The sequence below is a fragment of the Ahaetulla prasina genome, chromosome 9, assembly GCF_028640845.1.
Source record: "Ahaetulla prasina isolate Xishuangbanna chromosome 9, ASM2864084v1, whole genome shotgun sequence".
NCBI classification, from domain to species: domain Eukaryota; kingdom Metazoa; phylum Chordata; class Lepidosauria; order Squamata; family Colubridae; genus Ahaetulla; species Ahaetulla prasina.
Genome location: NC_080547.1, coordinates 4,000,247 through 4,019,160, shown reverse-complemented (window position 1 = coordinate 4,019,160; position 18,914 = coordinate 4,000,247). Strand labels below are relative to the sequence as shown.

Below are 18,914 nucleotides of genomic sequence, written 5' to 3'. Positions count from 1 at the left end.
CAATGCTCATATAAATCAATGTACAGCCGTTATTGAACTAAGTATCCTGCGTAAAAAGTATTTCAGGATACACTTGGAATACCCACTGGGAACACGTTATGTAGATTTCAGTGCCGGTTCTTTTAGAAAGATTAATAAACTAGTCTTTATGAAATACACACAAATGGCTTTGTAAGATAGACCATATTCCTATTCAGCGGCGCGATTCCTTTGAATAATCTGTGTCAAAATCTGATGAGACAAGAACAAAAAACTGGCCATACAGAAGACAATTAACGGCTGGCAGCCAAATTCTTGCCTTTCAGATTCAAAAAAGATAAATCTTCATCAGCATCTATTACCGTGGAAACCGTGCAAGAGTATAGGTTCTGCATGGTAGAAGATCCATAAAAAGAAGAAACCAACTCAAGGCCTTGCAAAAGAAGAGCCTGAACTTATTATAACTTGTGAAGGCAGGAGGTCGTCTGGTTTCCCCATAACGTAGCGAGAATTACAACAGTCAAGAATAGCAGTTTCCTGTCTCCTTCGGATGCAACAGAAAAGTGACCTTATGCGTAATGAAACCGGACTCAGGGGCCAAAAGAGAAATATTCCCCAGTCTCCTGGGAGTTTCCCCCCCCCACCTAGATTTTTATAGGCACAGCCTACCAGACTCTTCTGCACAAGCCCTTTACAGAAAAGAAAAAAAAAAGCAGAACTTCAAACATTGCGCATGTTAAGAAGCTGCCAGACCAGAGTAGATGCTTCCAAAGGGACCGATGACATCACGTCAAGGAGGATACCCTTCCAAAATCACGGAGTCTTAATTTTTTATTTTTTATTTTTGGGTGGCTGAAGGTATCGTGATTATCGTTTTGCTCACTCAAAAAAGGAATGAGAGATTGCGCCATCTCAAAAAAACAAACACGAAACAAAAACAAAAGAGAAAAATAAAAATGAAACCCAACTCTTGCCATCATGAAGTTACTGGAAGTATCTCGCTTTGGAACTGCCCGGTAAGATGTATCTGATTTTTTGTTTTTTTTTACCCCGTAATTGTAAAACCAGATAGGAAAAAAAAAATTATAATAATAATAATAATAAAAAAAGACACATAGAGAGATAAGATACCAGGCTGGTGCTGCTACTCCTTTTCAGACACACTGATCGTATTAGAACCAGAAATCCTCAAAAAAGTCCATTAAAAATTAAATAAATAAATATTTTTGCTATGTTTCTTTTCTTTTTTCTTCTACACGCAGAGAACATACTTTTAAATTCAAGGTCCTTTTTTCTTTTCTTTTCTTTTTTTTTTTTGCAAACCCTTCCCCTGGCATTAGAAAGGTCTCCTCTTTTAAAAAAACAAAACAAACAAACAACGGATGCCAAGTTGCTTCTTCCTGATCTTCATAGAGCCTGAAAGACACATTCGCGGGAAACGGATCTAATCAGATGCGTGAGGCTCCTAAACTGCCTTCCCAGATCCGGCGATCCGATCTCGAGTCCCACAGAGGCAGCTCTAAAAAAGACAGATTTGAGGAGGCTTCCCCTGGCGCTGTCTCTAGATTCACAAGGATTTGCCACACCCAGAACGGGGAACAAATGTTGGGGGTTGCGTTTTCGTGAAAAGGGGGCCTCTTTCACTCCTTCGAGGCTTCCTCCGGATTTTGCTGTTCCAGTCGACGCTTGATCTTGCCCCAGTACTCGGGGGCCACGGGAGCCTTGGGGTTGTGTTCAGAGCAGCAGAGGCGTCCGTCCAAGGCCGAAGAGACCAGGGCTCCTTTTTCGTGATCTTTGCAGTAGGAGTGAGGGCAGAACTCGCAAAATGAAGTCGCCGGGTTGCCGCAGATGGCACACTGGTGCCACGGGCATTCCCACTTCCCTGAGAAAAAAAATACAATGAGAGAGATCAAAGAGGCATCAGACCAGGCATGGGAAGAAAATACACCCAGCCCCATTTCACAGTGCAAAACTAGAACTACTTTATATCATGGTTTGGCGTTGTGAAGATAGAATAGAACGGAACAGTGATGGCTAACCTTTTTGCCGTCGCATGACAAAAGGTCATGCGGGGTCTTGGTTACCATCTTTAAAGCGCTCCATGGCATAGGGCCAGGTTATTTACGGGACCGCCTATTGCTACCGATCGCCTCCCACCGACTCGTATGCTCTCACAGAGAGGGACTCCTTAGGGTGCCATCCGCCAGGCAGTGCCGACTGGCGACACCCAGAGGAAGGGCCTTCTCTGTGGGGGCTCCCACCCTCTGGAATGAACTTCCCCCAGGACTCCGCCAACTTCCTGACCTTCGAACCTTTCGCCGCGAGCTTAAGACACATCTATTTATTTGCGCAGGGCTAGCCTAGGGTTTTAGTTTTTAAATTTAGTTTTTTAATGGGGTTTTATATTATTTTATTCTAGTGATATTTTTAATTCGGCCTAATTAATAAGTTTTTTAATTGCTGTTTTTACCTGTATTATTTGCATGTTTTTATCTTGGCTGTGAACCGCCCTGAGTCCTTCGGGAGATAGGGCGGTATAAAAATTCGAATAAATAAATAAATAAATAAAAAAGCAGGGGGGGGAGCGCAGGGGGTTGCACGCGTGTGTGCCCACATTCATAATGCAATGTCCCTGCATGCGCCCTGCCCCCCCCGCGCATGCATGCTTGTCCCCCCTGCGCTCCCCTGCACATGTGCAAGCGACATCCCCCCCACAGCCCATTTTGGGCCTAGTAGGCCTCCCGGGACCAAAAATGGGCCACTGGGGGGGTGGGGGTGGGGCGCAGCGCACCACTCATGCATGCATGTGCGTCTTCTGCATGCACCCCACCCCCACGCCAGGGACCGGAAAATCAGTTGGCTGGTAGGAGGTGCGCAGGCATGTGTGGTGGAGCTGAGCTGGGTGACAGTTTGTGTGCCCAGAAAGGGCTCCACGTGTCACCTGTGGCACACATGCCATAGGTTCACCATCACAGGAATAGAATAACAGAGTTGTAAGGGACCTCCAGAATGGCCTTCCCCACCCCTCCGGAAATCCTCCGGAGGCCAAAAGACCCATTTGCCAGCTTCTGGTTGGACAGGAAGTGACGTTTTTTTGTTGTCCCCAGCCTCCAGAGACTCCTAGAGAGGCTCTGGAGGCTGGGGACAGCAAAAAAGTCACTTCCTGTCCAACCGGAAGTTGGCAAACGGGCCATTTCTGGCCTTCGGAGGGCCTGTGGGGGGTGGGGGGTGGGGAAGGCCGTTTTCACCCTCCCCAGACTCATAGAGAGGCTCTGGAGCCAGGTGAGAGAGAAAAACGGGCCTTCCCCACCCACCCCCAGACACTCCGGAGGCAGGAAACAGCCCGTTTCCCTACTTCTAGTGGGCCCAGAAAGCCTGAAAATCAGAGCTGAGCTCGCATGCCCACTGATATGGCTACGTGTGCCACCTCCGGCATGCATGCCATAAGTTTGCCATCACGGTTATAGCATTTCAGACAAACGGTTATCCAACATCTTCTTAAAAACTTCCAGTGTTGGAGCATTCACAACTTCTGGAGGCAATTTGTTCCACTGCTTAATTGTTCTAACTGTCTAACTGAGATAGAAATAAAAAGGAAATAATAGTATATATGTATATTAATATAATAAGATATATGTAATAATAAGAGGGAGGTTTAGAAATTGAAGGGCGGTAGTATTAGGTATGTTTAAACAATATGAAACAATGAAAATGAAATGTAATAACTATGAGCAATAGTATTATGTCTATTTGTATCAAAATGTATGATACCCAGGTATCACACTAATCACCCATTGATATGTATAAATAATATAAAATAAAAAATTTGAAAAAAAATTGTTCTGTCAGGAAATTTCTCCTTAGTTCTAAGTTGCTTCTCTCCTTGATGAGTTTCCACCCATTGCTTCTTGTCCTGCCCTCAGGTGCTTTGGAGAATAGCTTGACTCCCTCTTCTTTGGGGCAACCCCTGAGATAGATAGATAGATAGATAGATAGATAGATAGATAGATGGATGGATGGATGGATGGATGGATGGATGGATGGATGGATGGATGGATGGATGGATGGATGGATGGATGGATGGATAGATGGATGGATAGATAGATAGATAGATATTTGTTTTCTGAGGTTTTCACGGGTGTTTGTATGTAAGTCTTTGGTTGTTCGGGTTTTCTCCCGTGTAAAATTGGAAGTGTCTTGGCGACGTTTCGACGAAGTCTCATTCGTCATCTTCAGGCTGGTGTTTACTGCTTCGTGCTTCTAGGACATTGCACAATATATATATATTTTCTGAGGTTTTTGCTAGACTAATCTGAGCACAACCAAGCCCCCCCCAAACAGGACACACCCCCATCCAATCAGAGCACAAAAAAAACCCCATCCAATCAGAGCACAGCCAAGCTCCCACCCAATCAGTTCAAACCCCCACTAGCAGTTAAAAAGGAAGAAACAGCTGCAGTCACACATTGCTCCCAGAAGCACGAAGCTGAAGCCTGAAGATGACGAATGAGACTTCGTCGAAACGTCGCCAAGACACTTCCAATTTTACACGGGAGAAAACCCGAACAACCAAAGACCTATATACAAACACCCGTGAAAATCTCAGAAAACAAATATACATATACACACACACACACACACACACACACACACACACACATATATATACATATTTATTCCTCAATTTACAACCATTCATTTAGTGACCATTTGAAATTACAGTGGGGCTGAAAAAGCAACTTACGACTGGTTCTTGAATTTAGGACTGTTGCAGCATTCCCACGGCCACATAAACAAAATTTGGGTGCTTTCCAACCAGCACGTGTAACAGATAGTCATCCACTTATGACCACAACTGAGCCCAAAATCTCTGTTGCTAAGTGAAGCATTTGTTCGGTGAATTTTGCCCTATTTTACGACTTTTCTTGCCACCATTGTCAAGCGAACCACTCTAGTCGTTAAGTCAGTAACAGGGCTGTTACATGAATCAGGCTTTCCCACTGACATTGCTTCTTGTTACAGTTGTTTTGGACTGTACAGTTGTACTGTTAACACGTGTCAGAAGGTTGCAAAAGGGGATCACGTGACCTCTGGACACTGCAACTGTCATAAATAGGGGTCGGTTGCCACAGTATTCTGAATTTCGATCTCATGGCCATGGGGGACGCCACCAAGGTTGTAAAACCGTCATCGAGTCATTTTTTCCCCCAATGATGTTGTAACGTTGAATGGTCACAAAATGTAGTTTCCTGGATGAGAAGCGAAATGTGTTTGAAGACAAGCCAGAAAGTCCAGTTGCTTCTTGAAAAAAAAAGTCCCTTTGTGACAATCATGACGTGGATCAGGAGTCTCCAACTTTGGCAACTTTAAACCTGGCGGACTTCAACTCCCAGAATTCCCCAGCCAGCAAAGCTTTGAAGTTGAAGCTTTGAAGTTGAAGTCCGCCAGTCTTAAAGTTGCCAAGGTTGGAGACCCCTGATCTGGATGATTGAGAATCTCCATAGACATTCTGAGAGATCTACTGCAACCTCAGCTTGATAGATTAATTTATAGGAATTAGCAGGGCAAACATGTCACGTTCTCAACTGTGCTCAAAAAAACAAATCTTAGCAACTCAAGGTAAATAGAAAGCAAGATAAAGTCCAGTAAGCACAGCTGGTCTCCTAACCTTGACAGGGAAGAACTACCCTGGTCTTGTACTTTCAAGCCAAAAAGTATTGGCAGAGCCAATCCTATGGAAAGAGCGGCTTAAAAGGGTCATTTCAGGATTGGCTGAAGGATTCCTGGGAAAAAAGTTAAAAACTATTTGGAAGCAAGAAAAACACCAATCATCCCAAATACCTTTGGAATGCTGACAAAGTGACTGGATTGTGGAAACTCAGCGCAAGTATTTTGGAAGGGGACAGAGTCCCAGCTGCTCCATTGTGTGACTGGTATGAGGGCTTCTTAAGAGATATCAGGGGCTTCCCTAGTTAATTTCTTCACAACTGCACCACTGAAAGGGAGCGACAATAGCCTAGCACTTAGACTTATATACTGCCCCCAATAATCTGGGTTCTCATTTTACCCACCTAGGAAGGTGGGTAAACCTTGAGCCAGTCAGGATCGAACTTCCTGGCTGTAGGTAGAGTTAGCCTGCAATATAGCACTTTAACCACTGCACCAACTACCACTTCATAGTTCTTTAAAGCCCTCTCTAAGCAGTTTACAGAGTCAGCCTATTGCCCCCAATAATCTGGGTCCTCATTTTACCCACCTCGGAAGGCTAAGTCAACCTTGAGCTGGTGAGAATCGAACTTCCTGGCTGTGGGCAGAGTTAGCTTGCAATACAGCACTTTAACCACTGCACCAACATTCCTTCCTTCCTTCCCAATAGCACTTAGATCAGTGGTTCTCAACCTTTATAGTGCTGCGACCCCTTTAATACAATTCCCCACGATGTGGCGACCCCCAACCATAAAATTATTTTCGTTTTGAATTTATCGCGCCTGAAGCAGTATTGGCTAGCGATCTGAACTGCTTGCGATTGCCTTGAGGACGGAGGCATTAAAGTGGAGACTCCTCCCCTATTAAGTTTATCGCGCCTGAAGCCAGATTAGGCTAGCGATTGGGAGTGATTGCAGCTGGCTTGAGAGGGAGACATCAGAGCAAAGATTTCTCTCTTTTTTTAATTCATCGCGCCTGAAGCTGAATTCGGCTAGCGATTTGAAGAGCCTGCAGCTGGCTTGTGGAGTCAACCATTGGAGCGCGATTCTTTGACTCGCAAGTATACTTCCCATATTTCCGATGGTCTTAGGCGACCCCTGGCACATCGTCATTCGACCCCCAACGGGGTCCCGACCCACAGGTTGAGAACCGCTGACTTAGACTTATATGCCGCTTCAAAGTGCTTTACAGCCCTCTCTAAGCATTTTACAGAGTCAGCTTATGGCCCCCCCAACAACCTCGGTTGGATGGAAGCCTGAGTCAACCTTGAGCCGGTGAGAATCGCACTGCTGGCAGTGAGCAGAGTTATCCTGCAATACTGCATCTTAACTGCTGCGCCACCACAGCTCCTAGCTTAAACAGCCAGACGATTTTTGCAGATGTACTTTTATGTTTCCCCCCCCCACTTCCCCCCCCAAAAAAAGACCCACTTACAGCTGCCACAAAATTGCAGGCACCTACCAAAGGGCGGCTGTGTCAAGTTAAGGCAGAGGAGGTGGTATGCTTTGGGACAGTCCTTTTTGTCGCACATGACGAGTTCACCCCCGTCTCCACACTGAAAGCAATTGTCTTCGTGCATCTGCTTCTGCTCCGTTTTTATCTTCCGTTTCTTCTGCTTCAGCTTTGCGTTCTTCGCCTTCTCTTCGTTTGCCGTGGCGCACGCCGTCTGACCGGGTAGAGGGAAAAGCCAAGAAGAATATCAATGAAGTTGTTGTGTCTCGTCCGATCTCACCGCAGCCGGGGCCTTCTTATCTGCTTCCGAACACGGAGGAATGTCCTAGTATGCCTCCCGGCCCCAGCCCTGGCTCCATGCCCAGACAGGCTGAGGAGGAGGAAGTACCTCCAGCCCCCAGCCCTGGCTCCATGCCCAGACAGGCTGAGGAGGAGGAAGTACCTCCAGCCCCCAGCCCTGGCTCCATGCCCAGACAGGCTGAGGAGGAGGAAGTACCTCCAGCCCCCACCTCTGGCTCCATGCCCAGACAGGCTGAGGAGGAGGAAGTACCTCCAGCCCCCAGCTCTGGCTCCATGCCCAGACAGGCTGAGGAGGAGGAAGTACCTCCAGCCCCCAGCCCTGGCTCCATGCCCAGACAGGCTGAGGAGGAGGTACCTCCAGCCCCAGCCCTGGCTCCATGCCCAGACAGGCTGAGGAGGAGGTACCTCCAGCCCCAGCCCTGGCTCCATGCCCAGACAGGCTGAGGAGGAGGAAGTACCTCCAGCCCCCAGCTCTGGCTCCATGCCCAGACAGGCTGAGGAGGAGGAAGTACCTCCAGCCCCCAGCCCTGGCTCCATGCCCAGACAGGCTGAGGAGGAGGAAGTACCTCCAGCCCCCAGCTCTGGCTCCATGCCCAGACAGGCTGAGGAGGAGGAAGTACCTCCAGCCCCCAGCTCTGGCTCCATGCCCAGACAGGCTGAGGAGGAGGAAGTACCTCCAGCCCCCAGCCCTGGCTCCATGCCCAGACAGGCTGAGGAGGAGGAAGTACCTCCAGCCCCCAGCTCTGGCTCCATGCCCAGACAGGCTGAGGAGGAGGAAGTACCTCCAGCCCCCAGCTCTGGCTCCATGCCCAGACAGGCTGAGGAGGAGGAAGTACCTCCAGCCCCCAGCTCTGGCTCCATGCCCAGACAGGCTGAAGAAGAAGAAATACCTCCAGCCCCCAGCCCTGGCTCCATGCCCAGACAGGCTGAGAAGGAGGAAGTACCTCCAGCCCCCAGCTCTGGCTCCATGCCCAGGCAAACGGAGCAACTAGACCCCTCCCCCTCCTCCACAGCATGTGAGCCTGAGGGAGGTCAATTGCCAACAGCTACAGACTGGAGTGACCCTCGCGTCAGAAGACTTGATAGGCGGAGGCAACAGAAGGAAGGGAGGGGCAGGCCTGGATAAATGCTGAGTCATGGAGCCACACCCCATGGCCTATATAAAGGACCTGCTTTCTGGCATTTTCTGAGTCAGGCAAAGTCTAAACATATCTTGCTGAAGTCACTTTCTGGTCTCCTGCCTGCCTTCAGGACTTTGCTAGGACTTTGGCAGAGCTGCAGAGGCACGCCTGATTCGGATTTCCCTGACCCGGCCGTCAGCGGAGGAGTGGGACACGACAGAAGTAGAAAGGGGTACTGGCCATCTTAAGTCAGCTTTTACAAGTAGGGGTGGGGCTTCAAAAATTTTTTAGCAAGGGGTTTCTCTGCCCGGTTGCTGGGTGGGCGTGGCCATGGTGGGCATGGCCTAGTCAGCCTCCTGCATCACGGTGTGATGGTGTTTTTGCCCTCCCTGGGCTCCAGGGGCTTTTCTCAAGCCTTCGAGAGGGCGAAAGCGGCTTCCCCAGGCTCCGGAGGCCCTCTGGAGGCTGGAAATGGGCCCGTGTCTGGCCTTCCCAAACTTCCGATAGGCCTGTTTTTTGCCCTCTCCGAGCCTCCGCGCGCACCCTGCACTTACCTGCATCCAAAACAGGCCCTGTGGGGACTGCTGGGGGTGTGTGTGCGCAGTGGTGGGTTGCCCCCGGTTCGGACTTGTTCTATAGAACCGATAGTAAAGCCCGCAGGAGGCTGTGCCCACTGACCTGAACATCATCAAAAGTGATTTGTGCACGCGCAGAAGAGCGCGTGAGTCGAGCGCACGCGGGCAGGCACGATGTGAACCGGTAATAAAGGTAAATAGAACTCACCCCTGGAGGGGTGGGGTGGGCGGGGCCAGCCAGGAGTGGGATTTGGGGGTTCTCTGAACTGCACAGAATCTTAGCTAGAGGTTCTCCTGAACCCCTGCGAACCGCCCAGAAGCCCATCCCTGTTTACAAGGTAGACCAGGCTAAGAAACCAATACCATAGAGAGGACAGGACTACTTTCATTGTATCATCTACACAGGGGTGGGGAACTATGTAGCTCCTTTAGGACCTGTAGACTTCAACTCCCAGAATTCTTGCGGCTGAGGAATTCTGGGAGTTGGAATCCACATGTCATAAAGGGGCCATAGTTCCCCAGCCCTGATCTATAGTAACCCAGTCTTGTGCAAGTCTGAATATGCTTTTCTTTCACACATTCGCCAGTTGAATTAGGCAGGGGCCTGCCTGAGATGTTAAATTTATTTCTTGGAATGGACTCAAGCCCCTGGACAGTGCCTTGGTAGTGGCTCTTCGTCCTGTTTCAAGGCCATTCCCGTTTCTCTATAAGCTTTCTGCTGTTCCAATCTCTTGACATTTGAAAACAAAAACTTCCAGCCCCAAAAAATAAAATAAAAAATATTGAGCTCAGATGAACACCCAACAGTTGCCATCAGCCCTAAATGAAGCAGGGGATTCTATACAGGCAGTCCTCGACTTACGACCTCAATCCAGCCCCAAATTTCTGCTGCTAAGCGAGAAGGTGGGTCAGTGAGTTTTGCCTCATTGAACAACCTTTCTTGCCACGGTCGTTCAGCGAATCTCTGCTGTCGTTAAGTGAATCCGGCTTCCCCACTGCCTTTTGCTCGTCGCAAAAGATGATCACGTGACACCCACACACACCCCCGGGGGGACACTGCAACCGTCGTAAATATGAGTCAGTTGCCAAGCGCCTGAATTTTGCTCGCGTCCACCAGGGGGATGCTGCAACAGTCCGTAAGCGCGAAAACGGTCGTACGGTGCCATTGTAAGTTCGAATGGTCACTAAACGAACGGTCGTAAGTCGAGGACCACCTGTAATGAAAGAGATCAGGAGGAAAGCCCTCGTTTGGACTTTGTTCTGAGTGGTGAGCACAAGCAGACAGAGAACGTGGACAGGTGTGTGTGTGTGTGTGTGTAGTTTTTGTCCTAGAGGGCTTTCTCCCACTTGTGTGACTAACCTTTGGCCGCACTCCTAGGAATCCACTGCAATTTTCTGCTCCACAATGGCATTCAGTTCTTCCATTGCCCAGACAATCCAAATTATAGTTAAATGTTAACTCCATCCCTGCAAATTTCAAGAGAATCAGTTCAATACTTGGCACAGAATGTAGGGATACTGGTTGTTTTCTGTTTTGGTTTTGCATCAGAAGAGAGTGATATATATATATATATGCCAGCTTAGGTGAAATCTTAATCAAAATATTAAAAATGCGATTGCTAACTTTGTCGTCCGTGAAAAATCTTGTCCTTATTTTGGAGAGGGTTGTAACTGAATTGGTGCCACCGCTTGTTTCCTTTTTATCCTTTTTGTTTTATTTGGTTTGGTTTTGGTTATATTGTGTTTTTCGATGTGGAGGCTTGTGACTGTTACTTGATTAGGTTTGTTGTGCTGGCTGAGGATTTCTGGGATTTGAAGTCCACAAGTCTTAAAAGTTGCCAAGTTTGGAGAGTCCTGATCTATGCCACTCTTTGGAGGAGGAGGAGGAAGAGGAAAAGGAGGAAAAAAAGAAGACGAAGAGGAGGAGGAGGAAGAGGGGAAAAAAGAAGAAGACGAAGAAGAGGAGGAAGAGGAGAGGAAGTGGGAAGAGGAGGAGGAGGTGGAAGAAGAGGGAAAAAAGAAGAAGACGAAGAGGAGGAGGAGAGGAACTGAAGAGGGGAGGAGGTGGAAGAAGAGGGAAAAAGAAGACAAAGAAGAAGAGGAGGAGGAGAAGAGGAAGCAGAAGGGGAGGAGGAGGTGGAAGAAGAAGAAGAAGGAGGAGGAGGAGGAGGAGGAGGAGGAGGAGGAGGAGGAGGAGGAGGAAGAAAGAAAGAAAGAAAGAAAGAAAGAAAGAAAGAAAGAAAGAAAGAAAGAAAGAAAGAAAGAAAGAAAACCTTGAGATCAGTTTTGAATCTAATTAATAATGACAATAATCCTCTTCAGGTTATTATTATCATATTCCTGGAGACATCAAAAAAGAAGAGAAAGAACTGAAGAAAATGTAAAAACCTGGCAATAGAAGTAGAGCAACTGTGGCAAAAGAAAGCGAAGATACTACCAAGAGCAAGTAGAGATTGCCTGGGGTGCAATCTCAAAACATCTGGAGTACCACGTGAACACCATCAGCCATGAGAATATCGCCATCAAGTCAATTGCAAAAGGTAGCTTTACTTGGGACAATTTATATCCCGTGGCACCAACTCTGACATCATCAAACCACCACATCTGCCTAACCCAGGCCCTTGGAAATGACTTGATCGGTGGATAAAAATGCCAAATCCAATCTAAACACCTGGCTGGCTGTGCAACAAACCATCATAGCCAGATGTAACCCTCTTGGGAGAGGTCACAGTTGATCTCCATCAGCATTCCAAACCTGGAAAACATTCTGTGCAATAAAAGCTGGCGAGTGCAGTCTTTCGATTTGACTATTCATTTCAATCTTGCTTTGCTTGTGCAAAGAAGCATATTTATGCCGGAAGAAGAAAATCTGAACTGCCTCCTGGATCTGGCCAAAACCGTCATGGATGAAGAAGTCTCCATACAGAAGCATGTTGCTTATCACCTCAAGAGTTTTTCATTTGAGGTCGTCATTGAATTGAGTCTTTGAATGGAGAAGTCCCTTCTCACCCAATTATTCTATGTTTTTGCTTTTTCTTTCAGAAGGAATAGGAATAGTATAGGAATAGAATAGAATAGAATAGAATAGAATAGAATAGAATAGAATAGAATAGAATAGAATAGAATAGAATAACAGAGTTGGAAGGGACCTTGGAGGCCTTCTAGTCCAACCCCCTGCCCAGGCAGGAAACCCTACACCATTTCAGACAAATGGTTATCCAACCTCTTCATAAAAACTTCCAGTGTTGGAGCATTGACAACTTCTAGAGGCAAGTTGTTCCGTTGGTTAATTGTTCTTAACGGTCAGGAAATTTCTCCTTAGTGAATTATTTCTCCAAATACCAGCTTTTCCCGTTTGCTTTATTTGCCCTGGGGAACAATTCGTTTTTTCCAATCCAGTCCCAGCAGCAGGGTCAGTATGGACAAAAAGGCAAAGGCTTAAACCACATAAAGCGATGTTTTTCAAAATGTTTGGGGAAAATGTTTATCGAGACACTTTGAATGAACAACAGCAGCAGCAGCAAAAAGAATTGAGAGGCAGCAGCGTAAAACCTGAAAACAGAAGACTTAAGAGAATATCCCTATCCAGGTCAAATTGAGGAAAAAGAACTGGAAGGAATCCAGGAGCACCAAACGTAGAAACAACAACTAGGCCAAATGCTGCCTGCATTCTTGGGCAGGAGGAGAAGGTAGGACACAATCCAGAGATTGATAATAGTATCACGGGAGTTATACAAAACAAAGGACTGTCCCCAAAAATGCTTTTTTTTTTTTCAAAAGGCAACTGGGCTTGTTTTTTTCCCTGAAAAACATTTTGCTTCTCATCTGAGAAGCTTCTTTAGCTCTCAAGAGCTGAGGAAGCTTCTCTGGATGAGAAGTGAAACGTCTTCGAGGAAAGGCGAAAGCGGAAGTGGTATAGCTCCGTCCCATATTTGGGTTAGACCAGGTTGCCCTGATAAGATTGGTCTCATCGGAAAAACATTTAATCTCTCCCTGGTACAGCCAACAAAGCGAGGGGAGCAGGGGTGGTATTCAGCCGGTTCGCCTGAACCGGCAGCGGAAATTGCGGGCCCCAGCTCTATGCCATCCTATTTACGCACGTTTTTGAGGCTGGGCACATGCGCGGAAGGCCGGGCGCATGCGTGGAAGACAGCTGCATGCGCAAACCAGGTGCACGCGCGCACGAAGGGAGTGTGTGCGCGCGTGGTGAACTGGTAGTAACATAATATGAAACCCACTGCTGGTAGGAAGCCCGTGGCCTAGAGGTTAATACATCTGCCTAATATGCAAGCGGCCCAGGTTCGAATCCCAGAATGGTATGGTTAGCTGATGAGAGCTAAACAGCTTGAAATAGATCTATACTAGTCTCCCTTTATTTCTTTGTTGGTAAATATAAATTCAACACAAAAATAGTTTGTCACGGAAGCAACTGCCTGCAAAGGCTCCTGGATTGGGGCTGAAAGGCGAAAGAGAAAGCAGTATGCTCCGTCCCATATATTTGGGTAGACCAGGTTACCCTGATAGACTGGTCTCACTGGATAAAACAATCTTTCCCCTGGTATAAACAACAAAGCGAGGAGAGCCTGTGGCTTAGAGGTTAATACATCTACCTAATATGCAAGCAGCCTGGGTTCGAATCCCAGAAGGGTATGGCTAGCTGATGACAGCTAAACAGCTTGAAATAGATCTATGTTTTTTTAATTTATTTTATTTATTTATTTATTTTGTCAAACACAACAATATATATAAGTATAAGCATGAAATAACCCCATAAAATGAATACAACCAAAGGGAACAATAGGACAGGAACGGTAGGCACCTTTGTGCTCTTATGCACGCCCCTTACAGACCTCTTAGGAATGGGCTGAGGTCAATAGTAGACAGTCTTTGGTTAAAGCTTTGGGGATTTTGGGAAGAGACCACAGAGTCAGGTAGTGCATTCCAGGTATTAACAATCCTGTTACTGAAGTCATATTTTCTACAATCAAGATTGGAGCGGTTCACTTTAAGTTTGAATCTATTGTGCGCTCGTGTATTGTTGTGGTTGAAGCTGAAGTAGTCTTCAACAGGAAGGACATATATTAGTCTCCTTTTATTTCTTTGTCGGTGAATATAAATTAAACACAAAAATAGTTTGTCATGGAAGCGACTGCCTGCGAAGGCTCCTGGATTGGGGCTGAAAGGTGGAAGGAGAAGCAGTGTGCTCCATCCCATATTTGCATAGACCAGGTTGCCCTGATAGATCGGTCTCATAAAAAAACAACAACACATCTTCCAGGAAAAAAAATTAAGTCCAATTGTCTTCCGAAAAAGCACTTTTGGGACAACTGTGACCTGGATGACTAAGAATCTCCATAGACAAAACAAAACAAAGGACTCTTAGATTAAAAAAAAAAAAAAGGCAATGAAGAGGTCAAAAATATCCACACTCATTTCCAAAGGCAAAGGGGAACGTTCAGAAGACAATTTACCTGCAGGAATATCACATAAAGCGAAGAGTCCCACCCGGACGTCTCCGTTCACTGTCCACTTCTGGGTTTCACAGTTGGGGTTGCAGCTGTGGTTCATGAAGCGAGAGTAGTTTCCCTTTGGTCCAGCATCTATTATGCGGTCCTTGGATAAGACAAAGGATGCAGTAATTAACACGACGCCTAGTAAAGAATGAATGTCTTAAAGTAGAATAGAATAGAATAGAATAGAATAGAATAGAATAGAATAGAATAGAATAGAATAGAATAGAATAGAATAGAAAATATGGAATGGAATGGAATGGAATAGAATAGAATAGATTAGGAAATATTGACTAGAATAGAATATAGAATATAAAATATAGACTAGACTAGAATATAGAATATAGAATAGAATAGGAGTTGGAAGGGACCTTGGAGATCTTCTAGTCCAGCCCCCTGCTTAGGCAGGAAACCCTATACCAGTGATGGCTAACCATTTTGCCGTTGTATGCCAAAAGTGGGGGTTGTGGGTGCTCCATCATGGGAGGCTTTGAAAAAGAGACTGGACAGCCATTTATCTCAAATGGTATAGCGTCTCCTGCTTAAGCAGGGGGTTGGATAGAACAGCGGTCACCAACCGGTGGTCCATGGACCACTGGTGGTCCACGAGAAAATTTTGGTGGTCCGCAGAAAAATTATTTGCATTTTTTATATTGCACTAAATCAGGGGTCTTCAAACTATGCCCCTTGGGACAGATACGTGCAATGAACATTTGTGTTGCTGCAGAGAATCTCCCGCTTCCAGGTCTTTTTGTGTGGGTCAGAAGGGGACAGAAATTCCCACTTGGGGGTCTGCTTCAGCCTCCTGGTGTGGGGCTTTGGGCAAAGGCTGGAGGGAAGTGCTGCTGGTAGCAAAGAGCTGGAGGGTCTTGTTCCACTGGGACTGCATCATGGCCTGGAACTGGCTGACCATCTCAGCCGGCTGAGCTTCAAGGCACTGGTACTTGGCCTTGCACCCCCACAGGTCTTCCCTCTGCTTGGAAAGCCTATGCTCCTAGTCCTCAGTGAGGTGCTTCTGCCGAGCCTCCTTCTTGGCCAGATCCAATTTGAACTGAACCAGCTGTTTTGCCAACTCTTTCTCGTGGTGGCTGCTTCGCTCCAACAACTGCTTCCTGTTGGGGCCCTAAGGAGCCCAGGTGGGGAGGCGAGGAGTGGCTGGGAGGGGAGGGGTGAGTAGAGGCTGGCGAGGTGCCCCTCGACATGAGTCACATCAAGTTGGCCACACCCACCCAGTCACATGACCATCTAGCCATGTTCACCCAGCCGGTCATTAGGCAGATCATATTAGTGGTCCACGAGATTTAAAATTATGAATTTAGTGGTTCCTGAGGTCCGAAAGGTTGGGGACCCCTGGACTGGAAGACCTCCAAGGCCCCTTCCCGCTGTAATATTCTATGTTCTAAACACCTTTTCTGTTTTCGTAGCCACTCTATAACCTGCAGTGGCCACTCTATAACCTGCACTCTATAATCTGCAGGAAGGTTATAGAATGGCCACCTGGCTTCATTTGAAACTCTTGATAATCTAACTCAGTTTTTGCTGGTGGATTTCACATGCAGAAATGTGATTGTTGTTTACACAGGTGTCAAAACTATAATATCTCTGATGCCCGAATGACATACAAACATGCACACACACACACACACACACACACACACACACACACAGAGCGTCCTTTTACCTTGGTAACAGTTAACATATAAAAATTGGTCACGCTGTTCTCATGGGCACGCTTAATTCGCAATCTGCACTCTTCCTCGTCAATTAATTCACCAACATATTCATTGACAAATTCACCCTAAAAGAAAAAAAAATCAAAGGAGAAATGGACTTATAAATGGGGACATTATATTATAGAGTTGTATTTCTCAACCTGGAGTACTTTAAGACAAGGGTCTCCAACCTTATTTTATTTTATTTATTTTATTTTATTTGCATTTATATCCCGCCCTTCTCCGAAGACTCAGGGCGGCTTACACTATGTCAAGCAATAGTCTTCATCCATTTGCATATTATATACAAAGTCAACTTATTGCCCCCAACAATCTGGGTCCTCATTTTACCTACCTTATAAAGGATGGAAGGCTGAGTCAACCTTGGGCCTGGTGGGGCTTGAGCAAGCAGCTGCTGTTAATAACAGACTGTCTTACCAGTCTGAGCCACCAGAGGCTGGCTGAGGAATTCTGGGAGTTGAAGTCCACAAATCTTAAAGTTGCCAAGGTTGGAGACCCCCTGCTTTAAAATATGTGGACTTCCAACTACCAGAATTCTTCAAACAGACATGACTAGGGAATTCTAGGAATTGAAGTCTGCCCATCTTAAAGTGGCCCCAATGGAGAAACACTATTATAAAACAGAGTTCCCCAACATTTCTGGGGGGAGGAGAGGAGATGGTTCTGTGCGGGTGCACGCATCGGTCATGCAAATGGAGTACGCATATGTGCTCACCCACTGTTCATGGGAGCGGGGATGCACATGTGCTAACGTGTGCTCACCCCTCACTTCCACGGCCAGTTCCGAAAAGCTCAAAGCCCGGTAACATAAGACACTGGGACCCCCAAATTTGAAAGAAACTTGTACTGAATTCCATCCTCCCCCTCACAACATTACAGCTTTCCTTTGACCCTCGGACCAAAGAAAATATGAAATATACAATAATAGTAAAAATATGCAACTAGATAACAGAGAAATTGTGAGGGAAACTTTGAACTTCGAAACAAAAATTGTGCACAAATTGGTAAACAATAACTTCCTTCCAGAAACCAAATTAAGTGAACTTTGTCATGGAAATATTTTAAGTACCGTGTTTCCCCGAAAATAAGGCCCTGTCTTATATTTTTTTGAATCCTGAAATAAGCGCTTGGCCTTATTGCCATGCGCTCAAAAGCCCCGATTGGGCTTATTATCAGGGGAGGTCTTAGTTTGGGGGAAACAGGGTAGTTAAAAGCATATGTATACATTAAGAGATGAAATGAATTGGAATTCCTTTGTTTCGGTTAGTCATCAGCCTTAACATTAGAAAACAGAGTCTGCTACTAAAAGAGTATGAAAAGAAGGAATTTCATAAGATTTCATTTTGTGTTGATAGTTCAAGCATCTTTTGTGGGATGGCTTGACTGTTTTTAACAACAAAAATTTTGCTGAAGTAAGTCACCTCCTTACTAGAATATAGGGGGAGTGGGAATTAAAGCATGCATATACCTTCAGGCTTTTTTTCAGTTTTTTTAAAAATTTATTTACATTTATATCCTGCCCTTCTCCGAAGACTCAGGGCGGCTTACAGTGTATAAGACAATAGTCTCATTCTATTTGTATATTTACAAAGTCAACTTATTGCCCCCCCCAACAATCTGGGTCCTCATTTTACCTACCTTATAAAGGATGGAAGGCTGAGTCAACCTTGGGCCGGGCTTGAACCTGCAGTAATTGCAGGCTGCTGTGTTTTAATAACAGGCTTCTTACAGCCTGAGCTACCACGGTCCTTTGTTATTGTCATTTGTTTTACTTGAATCATTATTTCTAAAGAATAGCCTAATAACCATTGGTCATCATCCTAATGCCACACAAAGAATTGATTGCATATAGATCTTTTAAGCTAATAATAAAAGAATTCCAGATTCTAAGAACCCTGCCATATTTTTCGGGAGTATAAGACGCTGGACTATAAGACGCACCTAACTTTTTTGATGAGGAAAACAAGGGAAAAAAAATCTGCCTCCCAGCAATTTTGCCTCGTTGCAGTAAACAGCCTGCTTTACTTTCATTTTTGTTTTCAGCATAGCTTGATTAGCACGAGAAAGAAAAAAAATCTGCTCCCAGCAATTTACCTCCTGGCAGCAAGCAGCAGAGGCCCACCCAGCAATAGGCCACGGCAATCCCTGCAGCCTGAAATAGCTGAGAGTTGGGAGGGACGATCAACTTGTGCTAATCAGGCTGTGCTGAAGCTGAAATGGGCTGTTTCTTCTTGCTGCAAGGAGGTAAATTGCTGAAAGGCAGAGGCCAAAGGGTGGGGGCCAAACGGTAGGTGGGGCTACATTCAGTCTATAAGACACACCCAAATTTTCACCCCCTTTCAGGGGGGAAAAAGTTGTGTCTTATACTCCTAAAAATACAGTAGCTAAACTTTATAAGTGATGCTTAGCTGTGTGTGTTTCTATTATTTTACATTCGTGTAGAAAATGAGAAATGTCATAAGGCAGTATTTCCCTCCCCCCCCCTTTCATTCCGGCTTCGTTTTTAATCTTCCTCCCTTCGTTTGATTTTTAAAGAAT

At 46.0% G+C, this 18,914-nt stretch overlaps 2 protein-coding genes across 3 annotated transcripts in view; one reads left to right on the top strand and one right to left on the bottom strand.

Moving 5' to 3' along the window:
* Positions 1–1,217: 1,217 nt before the first annotated feature.
* Positions 1,218–18,914, bottom strand: part of NSD3 (nuclear receptor binding SET domain protein 3) — a 119,036-nt gene continuing 101,339 nt past the window's right edge. For both annotated transcript variants that reach the window (XM_058194054.1, XM_058194055.1), the window contains 5 exons: positions 16,325–16,441; positions 14,605–14,746; positions 10,494–10,600; positions 7,147–7,351; positions 1,218–1,861 (listed from right to left, as the gene is read on the bottom strand). In XM_058194054.1, coding sequence (XP_058050037.1) covers positions 1,620–1,861; positions 7,147–7,351; positions 10,494–10,600; positions 14,605–14,746; positions 16,325–16,441 — 813 coding nt within the window. In that variant the 3' untranslated portion in view covers positions 1,218–1,619. The remainder of the gene's footprint in view (positions 1,862–7,146; positions 7,352–10,493; positions 10,601–14,604; positions 14,747–16,324; positions 16,442–18,914) is intronic.
* LOC131203639 (skin secretory protein xP2-like) lies at positions 7,704–10,159 on the top strand. The gene is made up of 2 exons (XM_058194056.1): positions 7,704–7,788; positions 7,889–10,159. Exons 1-2 carry the CDS (start codon positions 7,711–7,713, stop codon positions 8,561–8,563), a joined length of 753 nt encoding a protein of 250 aa, XP_058050039.1. The 5' UTR covers positions 7,704–7,710; the 3' UTR covers positions 8,564–10,159.

Excerpts from the sequence above, each read along its gene's own strand:
- LOC131203639 (XM_058194056.1), top strand. The coding sequence starts at position 7,711 with ATGCCCAGACAGGCTGAGGAGGAGGAAGTACCTCCAGCCCCCAGCCCT. Across the intron at positions 7,789-7,888 it reads CCAGACAGGCTGAGGAGGAG|GAAGTACCTCCAGCCCCCAG; the intron begins GTACCTCCAGCC and ends GCTGAGGAGGAG.